This window comes from Aedes aegypti, chromosome 2 (assembly GCF_002204515.2).
Source record: "Aedes aegypti strain LVP_AGWG chromosome 2, AaegL5.0 Primary Assembly, whole genome shotgun sequence".
Taxonomy (NCBI): Eukaryota; Metazoa; Arthropoda; class Insecta; order Diptera; family Culicidae; genus Aedes; species Aedes aegypti.
The window spans coordinates 21,111,346-21,123,403 of NC_035108.1; the positions used below are offsets into that span (position 1 = coordinate 21,111,346).

The 12,058-nt window shown below is 36.5% G+C and overlaps 1 protein-coding gene across 5 annotated transcripts in view; it reads right to left on the reverse strand.

Moving 5' to 3' along the window:
* LOC5571293 (glycerol-3-phosphate dehydrogenase [NAD(+)], cytoplasmic) overlaps window positions 1-12,058 on the reverse strand; it is a 61,582-nt gene that overhangs the window by 13,717 nt on the left and 35,807 nt on the right. For all 5 annotated transcript variants that reach the window (XR_002499423.1, XM_021840158.1, XM_001653545.2 and 2 more), the window contains exons 3-4: window positions 3,784-4,363; window positions 3,574-3,727 (exon numbers count right to left, since the gene is read on the reverse strand). Coding sequence is in view for 4 of the 5 variants with exons in the window: in XM_021840158.1 (XP_021695850.1) it covers window positions 3,574-3,727; window positions 3,784-4,363 (734 nt within the window). In the remaining variant the exon portion in view is untranslated. The remainder of the gene's footprint in view (window positions 1-3,573; window positions 3,728-3,783; window positions 4,364-12,058) is intronic.

Sequence of the window (12,058 nt, forward strand, 5' to 3'; positions counted from 1 at the left end):
TGTACTGTTTCTTAGAGAAATCCCTAGTACACACTTAAACGGATTCACCGAGAACCCAACAGCTGATATCTCGGTAATAATTTGACGATTCTCGGTTAAATTTTTACCGAGATCTCGATAAACGTTTACCGAATCTCGGTAACGTTCGCCAAGATCTCGGCAAAAAAATTGGATTGCCGAAATCTCGGTAAAATAAGTACCGAGATTCGTCATTGAAAATTGCCGAATTCTCAGCTGTTGAGTTCTCGGTGAAACGTTTTACTGAGGTCGGCGAAATAATTTAAGTGTGTAGTTCTAGAAAATTCTGAACAAACTATAAATGAACAACTCGATGATGTTCCAAACTAACAAATGGAATTTATATGTAATAATACGCAAAGCATTCTCTGGCGGAATTCGTCAAGAGATTTTTTAACTAATTTGATAGAGATTCTTCGAGAAATTTTCTAGTAAGATCAGAAATCCTAAAAAAAAAACTTTAGGAAAAATCTGTTGAATAATAACTACTGCATTCGTGATGATTTTCCGTGAGAATCCCAAGAAGAACTTAGTGAAAACTGGCAAAGGAGTTCTTGGAGAAAACACAGAAAAAGTACGGAAATAATTTATGAAGAAATTTCCATGGTAATTCTCAGAAGAACCTCTTAAAAGCACATGGTTAAATATTTGAAAAGTTCGTGGATATTCCTCGTGAGTTCTTTGGAAGAATGCTTGACTGAAATGGAAAATGGGATGTTCGGGGAACCGGCGTTCGGGAGAACCGACATTCAGGGGAAAGTAGTAAAACCCGCTGAAGGAAATCCTGGAACAGCATTTTGTAAAATTTTCAGAATAGTCCCTATGGAACTTCCTGGTTAGGTATTTAGAATCACAATTCACTGCAACGACAAGGAAATCAGTAGCTTTAAAGACCATTTAGATCAAAGAGACATGAGAAACATAGAGGCTAAGTATCTTAAGAGAGACCTGCTACCAGCCCTGCTGTAGAAATGGGTGGAATAAAATGGAAAAAAGAAATCGGGGTTAAAAAGCTTGGATTTAGTAGAAAAGTCTCGCAACCATTTTTCATCAGAATCCTTGGAATACACCTTTGTTTTCCTGCATGCATATTTGTTGAAATCTTTGGACGATATTCCGAAGTAAAAACTGTTGAATCCTTAAAAGAAATCACTGAAAGAATTTTGGAGAAAATTCTGGGGGAATTTTCAGATCGCCTCTTGTAAAAAATGTTGGAGTTTTTTGAGAAAAATTGCTAATTTTGAATGTCATATTTCTTGCAAAACGTTGCGGGCTGCGCCGATGTCCGGAATGGTGGTTAGGATTCCAAAAACCAGAAAATCCATCCAAAAAAATGCATGCGTAGGTAGTTGGAGAGCGTACAATGCTGATTTCCGGCCACTTGGAAAATACACGTCGATTTCAATACGTGTACTTCTACAACGGATCTTTCCAGGAACACACTTAAAATTTCGTCCGAAGTGTGTCTGTAATCTTACAAGAATCCACCGAAGATCTCACAAATAATTTAACAAGTTTTAGCTATAAATCTACTTAAGGTGAAATGGTTTGGAATCTAACTTCTAAGATTGCACTTCAAAGGCACTAATCTCGCGAAGGAAGCATCCAACAATAGTGCACTATTAATTTTGGTTTTGCGGACTAGCAGAAAGCTTAAAATAAGAAGATCACGAACGTTTGCCTACTATGTATTTCTCCAGTTTGATGGGGGTGGGACCTTTCGCATAAAGACGTTTCGCATAAGGACGTTTCGCATACGGACGTTTGGCATAATGGACATTTAGCATAATCAGAATCATATACCTTCTTTAAAATGGTACTTGTTCTTGTATGAAACTGCTTTATGCGAAACGTCCATTATGCCAAACATCCGTATGCGAAACGTCCTTATGCGAAACGTCTTTATGCGAAATGGGCCACCCCCGTTTAATGCCTGTGAAAACGCGAGTAGGGTCACAAGTCCACCATTGTGACGGCCATCTTTGGATTCCGAGGTGTTTCAACTTAGGGCTAAGTACAAACGAAGGAGGTAAGAATTCACATACAATTTTGCTGGGAATCCCATCAGGATTACGCGAAAGACCACTAAAAATCTTCCACTAACATTTTGCTAAATCCATAAAAATATATTAAAAAAAAAACAATTCAGTATACAGTATTGGACAAAACATTAGCAACTTTTTCGATTTTCCATACAAAATGACCAACTTTGGTAAGCTATATCTCAGTTATTTTTGGACCGATTTGAATGAAATTTTGGCAAAACATCAGCCATAACTTGAATTTTAACATATATTTTTGAATGATTTTTCCAATCACAAGTTTAAAAGCAGTAACGGTTTGACTAAAGTGCATTTTTTGATGATTTTTTATAAATGACATAACTAAACATATTGAAGGAATAGCTTCATGGTATCTTCAGCAAAGTTATAGATTTCAACGAGATGAACAAGTTTGCTGAAGACAGTTTTTGTGTAAGGCTATCAGATTTTGCGATAAATCGTTTTGAATTTTTCGTCAAAAATTACACTTCAGTTAAACCGTTATTACTCATAAACTCGTGATTGGAAAAATTATTCAAAAATATATGTTAAAATTCAAGTTATATCTGAGGTTCTGTGGAAATTTCATTCGAATCGGTCTATAAATAACTGAGATCTAGCTTACCAAAGTTGGTCTTTTTGTATGGAAAATCGAAAAAGTTGCAAATGTTTTGTCCAATACTGTAGATGTCTCCTGCCAGAAATTCCTCAAGGTTTTCAAGGGGAATTAACAAAGGATTTAACCAATACCATCATAAATTGTTCTATAAACCCGGCAAAGATCATACATACTTGCTGAGAACCGCCACAGTTGCAATCATGCAACAATTTTGACTGAAATTTATCAAGAAGCTTGTAAAAATGCGTTGAACACTTAAAAAAAACTATCAAAAATCTATCCAGAAAATCCACCAACATCTCTCTAAGAACGAATCTTGGATCAAAGGAAACAATCCGGCAAGGTTCTAATCGGCAAATTCGCAATTTTTTTTTCCGAAGATCGTCAAAAATTTGACATAGTTTACATCAAGGACCTTAGAAGTAATTTGTTGCATGTTCTTTTTTCGAGAAATCGTCAAGAATCTCGCACAACGGATCTCAAAAAGACTCTCAATCGAATTCCGTTGAAGTTTTCGACTCCAACTCAACGATGAATAAACTAATTGAATAGTCGGATTAATCATGTAATTTTCTTCTAAACGACTGAAGATCTTCAAAATTGATCAGAAGACGGCGATCAAAAGTGAGGTTAGGTAACGAAAATTTTTCAAATTGAAATTAATATTTGCTGTTTCCTGTGCCTTAAATTGCAGAAATCTTGTAGTGATTTTCCTTCCAAATTTGTCACTAAAATTTCTGATTAAGAGGCACTAATCCCTATTCTAAAAGAGCACAATCTACCCCCATTGCGTTAGATCACCAATAACCTGCAGTATGAAAATAATATCACCAACTTACAATGTTAATGCTGAAATATCCTTTGATAAAGATAATAATTCGCAGTTCTACTCACTTGTCTTCCATGCCTTTGTTCTTCAGCATAAAGTTAACCTCCTCCGCAGTGATCGGGCCCTGTAGTTTCTGACCGTTCAGCATCTCATCTTCGAGTTGCTTGATCGATTTTCCGGTCTTCACGAATGCTTCCGACACCTTACGATTACGGCCACCTAAAATAAGCCCATTTAAATTTCCACTCCAGTTACCATCCTGAGGCACCACATACCGTAGCAAGTGGTGATCAGATCGGCCACGCCGCAGCTCTCGAAGAACGTCGACAGCTTGCTACCCGGGTAGAACACGTCCACGAACTTGATCATCTCCATCAGCCCTAACCGGATGACGGCCGCCTTGGTGTTGTCGCCCAGTCCCATACCGTCCACGAACCCGGCCCCGCATGCAACGATGTTCTTCAGGGCACCGCAAATTTCCACCGCATCGACGTCATCTACCACCACCACTCGGAAGTTGGGCGTCTGGAACAGATCCCGCAGCGTTTGGGCGATCTTCATGTCCCGGCAACCGATCGTAGTTTCGCAGAACTTTTCCTCTGCGACCTCACCGGCCAGATTGGCTCCCATCAGCACTGAGCAGGGGATCTTCAGGTGCTTGGTGATGATGTGGGAAATCAGTTCCATGCCACCGCCCTCGGCAACATCGAAGCCCTTGATCAGCGAGAGACCGACGGCTGAGGTTTTGATTTTGCCAAGCAGCTGGGCTCCCAGACCCCGGATGAACTGATGTGGCACGACGAAGATGAGGATGTCGGCATCCTTGGCAGCTTCCACGACGTCCGGAACGGCGACCTTTAAAAGAATACGGAGAAGATACCATTAATACTCAGCTCGAATTTTTTACCTCAACTTTTATTTAGGCCTGACGGCGTCTAACGGGGTTAAAATCATGTTAGAAGCGTAAAATTCGCGGTTTGATAAAGTCTACACTCATGCCGAACCCTTTAAACCATGATCTATTCGAAAGCTGCCCAAATCTCCTTCATTTAATTTTTGTTGCCAACTGATTGTGAATTGCTGGCGAGCGATTGTGAAAACATCATTGAAGGCGATACACCTTAGTAATTGAGTCCGCCTTCTCATTGCCCGGAATCGAGCAATGAGAAGAGACCCAAACAAAGTTGATGGTGTGATTCGGTAGAGCCCTCAAAATAAATCGTATTTTTTGAACAAATAGCTTCTATTGAGCTAAGGCTATCCCTGAAAAAGAAGTATTGAACAGAGGGAAGCGAGGCAATTAGCTCTAATGCGTAGTGTATCGCCAGTAATTCGGCGACATATACGGAATAAGGACTCTGAAGTTTGAATGAAACTTCATTAAATACCTCAAATCCAGAGGAATAATTTGTACTTGACGCGTTGGTGTAAAACGTTCTGTCACTGCTGATTTGACCGTACTTGCCTGCAAAAGTTAGTGTTATATACTCCGAAAGGAGTGTATCTGGGATTTCGTGGATTTTTTGCTTCATGATCAGATCAACACATATAGTAAAACTGGAAAAGACTGGGAAGCAACTACCATGGGATGTATTCGAGGGGGATTATTCTTTAGAGTCATGTATCAGTAGAACATTGAACTCATAAAGACAATACTCAGCTCAAATCTTGGTGATCAATCACTTGAGAGCTATGGGACATTAATGAAAATATACATCAATCTCACTGCCACGTTGGGTGACCTTCATTGTGGCAATTTTCCTCCACTTTCAAGCATCGTCGACAGAACGAAGCTATAGAAGAAAGATAAGTGACTTGAACCCGTACCTTTCCCCTGGCGGTACTACTGGTTGTTTGTTTGTTACACACCTACAGATAATCAGAAGCAACAAAAAAGTAAGCTCCTCGGTTGTTACACAATATGTGTTTGACTCACATTCTGCCGTGTGGCACAGTAAACAGTCACATTTCGCAAACTTGACTGCTCCTTATGTGCGCTGTTCTGAAAGTCAATGGCCACAATGTGAAGTGGACAGTAGGTGCAAGTTGAACTTGTGCCTGCATAATGCTTGTAAATCTATGTCGAGCAATCCCACTGCTTTTAGAACACAAGTAGGTATTGGTGAAGATAAGCACCATCAATATAAGTCCGAGCCACAATCAGCCGGCTTTGACGCTGAGCAGATTAAAATACAGCAACGTTAAGTACGCTGATAAAAGGTCAGCATGCATCATACTAAGATGACAGGGCTGGTGGCGACTAAGTGTCTTGGAATCTTTGGAGACTTCAAGACAGAAAAAATACCCAAAAGAGACAAAACAGGAACTACAAAGGGACCAAACTGGGGCAAAGATAACAAAAAGAAAACAGAAGATAGGAGTATTCTTGTGGGTTTATAAGAGTTAGAACAGGCTTTTCACTAAGAATATTTTTAAGTTTTTGGGTATTCATTCAAATAAAGATTTTTAATTCCCGGATGGTAAAATAATTCTGCATCAAGTCATTGCATCCATTTTCGATATCTTCCTTTGATACAAAATGGTCGAATTTTGAGGGACTTACTCTAACTCATATGTATATGAATTATTTTTAATTAAACTTATAAAATACTGTGAGCTAAAAACGGTTTGAATTTTGAAACAGATATGAACTATTATTTGGAATATTTAAGAGACCACTAGAATTCATTGGAATTTTAGAGATTTTGGAACTATATTAATAAATTTCTGCTCTCTATCTAAATTTAAATAATACCTCCACAAAACGGCAAAGTTCAAAAGCCAACCTTTTCAAAATGCCTTCGGAATTATGCATTAGCCATGGACCTCCTATGAAGTTGTCTATAATTGTTTGACATATATCCAAAATAACATCTTCCAAGCGTTTTTGTCAAAGATTTGGCCAAGAATGTAAAAAACACCAAAAGGACCTCGCTATTTATTTATCCATTAAAGATCTAGCCATGAAAAATTACAAGGAATTTGTTGGGAATGATTGAAAGAAATCACTGTAAATCTGTAGAAGACCATATAAAATTTCGTCAGGAGCCTCATTAGAACTTTTTCATAGATCTAAGAAGAGTCAAACTAGTAATCCAGACAAGGCTTCACCAATAATCATTATAATCAATAACCCAAGAAATCCGCCAAACGGTATTCTCAATGAATCTGTTCAGGATTTCAGTAGGTCTTTTAATAGATTTCCATTTTTGTTTTGTGGCTCAGCATTTCGCCAATCTCTACGAATCTAATAAAAATTTCAAGCAAAATCAGCCAAGGATCTTTTCTAGAATCCACTGAAATCTTATTATCAATCTACCAATAATCTTTTTTAGTGATATCTCAGAAAGAACTTTCAAGAAACTGGTCAATTATTGGCTTTAGATTCTCGTTAGGATTCTAGCAGAGATCGCATTGAAAATTTGTCATGAATCTAAATGAAAATCTAACAAGCTTCTATACAAGAACCTTGTCAGGAGTTCCTAGGTACCCTTATAGTAATATTTCAAGGGCCTAAACTATTTCTCTATCAACTCTTGGAAGATCAGTCATGATGTGAAGTACAGGCAGTCGTGCACCTCCTGAAAAAAGATCTAGATTTGTCCATAGCGCTTGAAATTTTGAAACATATTGTCACGATGTGTTCTCCAAATTTCCGTGTATTTCCCGTATTTTCCCAATCCTTTGTAATTTACGGTTTTTCCCGAATTGATGGAAAGCTTTATTTAAATGTTTTGTGACTTAACGACTGCTCGTATTACAGTATGTATTCGATCATGATTTTCTCCAGAACTTTCATGGTGATTTTTAAAGTTTCCTACAGACATTATTCCAAAGTTTTTTTTTTCTGGATTTCATTGAGTGATTTTATTACGGACTTTATATGTGATTCCTCCAAACTTTTCATTCACAATACCTTCAAAATTGAATTAAGACTAACCTCAAAATTTATTAAGATTAACCTCAGAAATTACTCCAGTGAATGTATCTAGATTTTTTTTTACCAGCAGTTACTCGAAAAAGTCTCAACTTCTTCACGAATTCATGCAGTAATCCTTCTATCGGTTTCGCTAAATTTTTCGATTACGACATCCTCAAGATTTCTTTTTTCCAGAAATGCCACCAAGTTCTCAGAATTTCCTTAAAAAATGTCATTTGAGGAAGTAAAGGGCATTTTTCAGAAATTATTAGGGGACGTTTCTAAAGAAAATCCTAAAGTAATCTCTAAAGAAACTTCTATAGAAATTCCTAATGAGTCCCTGGAAGGATCTTTGAAAAACAAAACTCTTGGATGCTTTCCTAGATACATTTTTAACCCTTCAACACCCAGTGTCACCAATTCTTATTTGATTTTCATGAAATCAGTTGCAAATGAAAGCTATACTAATTCAGTTTGATTTTTGCTCAGCAATAAATACCGTAAAACTGGGTAACTTTGATAGTTTTTTTTAAGAAAATCTGAATATATCTGCATTCTGATTTTAGGATTTTTATTTTTAAAACAAGTACTGGTATCTTAGTAATCGATTGCAGTTGAAAGATCGCATACAATTTTGTTCTGAATGCACCCATAATTTTTCATATAATCGAAAGTCGACTTTCTGTTTTGGGGTAACTTTAATAATGGGTAGAGAAAAACATGAAAATCTAGAACCAAACAACAGTTTGACATCATTGATGTTAGTACTGGATTGCAGAACGTTAATAGAGACAAGAGTCATATTTCATCTATTGAAAAACATAATTTATAGAAAAAATCACCTTAAAAAGTTTTTTCGGTTAAAACAAACATCACAAACACAATTATGAGTTGATAATAATTTGAATAAAATTATATCTCTGATGAGATATTTTTTGAACATCATGTTTCGACACAAAACTTACCATAAATCAACCGTTTTTTATTTATTATAAGTAAGTATATTTCAGACAAAATCGATTCTGTGAATTATATAGGGCGTTGCATATCGCTAGAAGTTTGACGTTATATGGAAATTTTTGACTTTGATTAGAAAAATGGTCCCAATTTGAAATACTGCTTTTCGCTTAGAGATTTGAGACCGAATTCATGTTCTACTATAACTAGGCTATAAATATTGCGTGATGGAATCATTATAACTTCATTAAATAGTGATCGTAGAACAGATTGTTTGTAAGCGTTTCAAAGCTTCTAAAATCTCATCAATTTATATAATTTGAATATGAAGCTTCAAATGCACTCGATTCAAGCAAATTCAGCTCTGACATGAAGTGTTATGCTTACACTCTTTGCTTTTGTATTCGTTTTACTTAACTGATTTACAGAATTTATGTTATTTCGTTTAGTATGTTTCGTATCTCGCACTGTCAAAGTTACCCGCATTATCAAAGATACCCCGTTTCACGGTACCTAAAATTTTATTTAAGGTGAAGATGAATCGAAGCCAAAGTTCAAATTTTCAAGAGCACGGATCTGGAGAACCAAACATCTGTTTGAGCTGAAAACCTAATTGATTGGTCACCACCAGCTAGTGACCAATCGATTAAGTTTTCAGCTTTAACGGATGTTTGGTTCTCCAGATCCGTGCTCTTGAAAATTTTAAGTTTGGCTTCGATTCATCTTCACCTTAAGGCACCCGAGATTTGTAAAGCTTATTTGTTTTTTTGATTGATTTATGAAACCAATATTGGAACCTAAGGGATGCGGACTCAAAGATTTAGGTTGTTCAAATTAAACACAATCTTTTCCATGAGTGCTAACCGTTGTGTGTTTGCTTGTCTCGTAGGAACCCACATTCAAATGTACACTTAATCTTACAGTCGTCGCGCAGCTTGCCACCGTCAGAACCACCGCGCTGTTGTTGTGAACGTATAGCGAGGTTTTTTCAGCAGTATTGTACAAAATACAACAGCGCGACGACTGAAGTGTTAAAATACTTCATACAAAGCTCCAACAGTTCAATGCAGGAAATGAACCCAATGAATAGACTTAATCAGAAAGTTTCTGGCCGTATGTTAGTGAGAAACATATTTTGAACAGTTGTACAATACTTATGCATAATTTGGACTAAGCTCAACAATTTTAGCGTGTCGAAATCACGACCGTACATTTCTATGCGTACTCTGTTCATTGTTATGAAAATTTTAATTTGACAACAGCCTGGCTGCTTGTTGATTTTCTATTCGCATCCTCCAGATTGGAACTATGTTTTTATTCTGGATAGCCATTAGGTGCCCACCGCAGAAAATCCGGAACTTTTCTAAAATATTTTTCCACTATTTCAGGATGAATACAGCATTGTGACTACCGAGCAATCCGGAGTATTCGTAAAAAGTAAACCATGGAATTTATGGTTTACTATAAATGATAGTAGATTATATCGACAAACGCATTGACAATAACCGGGCAGTGAATTCACTTCTCTTGCCGATCGAAGAGTTTTGCGGATTGGAAGTTTATTGACTAACACGATATACATTTGTAAAAATGGTCAATTGTCATTGGCGTAAATAGGGAGGGGCCAGGGGGGGCCTGGCCCCCCGAACCATGGCCTTGCCCCCCCCCCCCCCGAAAAAAAATGGAGAAGAAATGACAATACAGTTAAAACTAGTTTTTAGTATCAAACACTTATGATACTAGACGCATTAAATGCATTTTGAATATGAATTTATGGATGATCATTGTTTGACAGGCAATATCAATATGTAATTTTAAAACGTCACATACTGCCATACTGTTTCCTTTTTGTCTAGTTTGTTTTAGAACTATAAGAACTGGCTTGATCCATTTGTAGTGGTATTTTTAATTAGAAAACCAAAGTCTTTTCATATTTTAAAACAAGCTGCGATATTTTGTGATTAATTATCTAGAACGAATCGTTGTTACTGGAAAATGTTTGTGTATGAGAGTTATGGTAAAGTTCCACAAAAAAATATCGAAAATAAACAATTGTGCAGTAAGCGTAGCAGTTCGTACGTAGACGACAGTGAAGCAGTTGCATTCAAATGTGAACATTAAAATTCCTTTACATATAGTAAGATAGTGGCGGATTCGTACAAAAAACCACATCGAACCATGTAAAATCGTAAATGTCGCAACAATTTTCAATGCTATGTTGACACCAATTTTCTAAAGTTTTTTTATTGGTTATTGCGTTATTTGTATTAAATATAGATAAAACTTGTTTCTAGATTAATGATAAGAAATCGAATGTTTAGGATTCGATTTAGGATCTAGCTCAAATCAAATCAAAGCTCATAAAGCTCATGTTCAAGTAAGAGACTTTCACTACAAATATCCAGGCATTGCAGAATTTGCTCTTATTTGAGTATGAAGCACGATCAAAGCGAGCAAAGAAAAACATCCTATCTGTTGCGGTCCACGATCGTCATTGTATCGCAAGGTGTAACAAGTCAGATAAATGGAAGCAGCGAGCAAGGACCCCAAAGAGAGAGCGATGATAAAATCCATTTTTCCCGTTTGTTTACTTTTGGGGATAGGTGTTTTTCTTTACTGGCACGATAAACAATCCACAAACTTCCAATAGCAATAGTGTCCCCCAGGCTTGGAACATGTTTAGAGGGGTTTTATCATGCACTACTATCCCCCCAATCTGATCAAAGTTGTAGCAGTATACGGTAAACAGTCTCTCATAATGTGCAGCATGTTATGATAGTTACAGAGAGCGATACGTGAGAGATTGTCTCAATTTTCTCAGGATTCAATCCCTGCAAATATCATAAGAGTCGATTATGATTTGGAAAAATAATGGCTATTTGGCTTTCATTGCATGAAAATAAATATGGATAAAATCTTCTTCGAATTTTTATGTAAGGGCGTTTTTATGCATCATAAGGATGATTTGTATTAGTAACTACATAATTGCTTGGAATCAATTTTTGGTCCATAGTGTGGCAAAAGTTCGAATCAGCGGGCTAAAAGTTCGACCCATATAATCTAGCAGAGAAATTTACTAATTTCCCCTAATTCACATATTATCTTCAAGTTTAGCGAAATTTGCCTTTTTCATTTCACATTTCACATTTTCACCTAGTTTTGCAAAAAACGTTTTTTTTTGGGCTTTGGGCAATTTTTTGATGAAAAATTAGAGTGTATTTATCTGTAAACATAAGTTTATATAAAGTATGTCTATCGTAAAAGTGTCGAGCCACACCGATGGGGCAAAAGTTTGTTTAAGACAATCAGCGAAATTGTAGCAAATATGTTGAAGGTTCACTGTATGGTATTTATTTTCAACTGCTATTGTTTTTATAAAAAAAATTGATTATACCACTAAGGTCGAAGTTTTGCTCTGCCTTACTATGATTGGATATTAATAAATCCATGAGCAAAATACCTTCCATCCTTTTTCATCAAATAACTGTTATCGTACGAATTTTCTGACAACAGCTTTATTTGAATACAAAAAAAACATCAATCCTTCAATATGATGGTAGCCAAGCTTTAGGATTTAAAGTTTTTAACTCTAACAAAAAAAGGTATTATTCAATCCTATGTTCAAATTTTGTATTCGAGAGGTTTAGAGAAATGAATCGTTTGCTACAGAAATG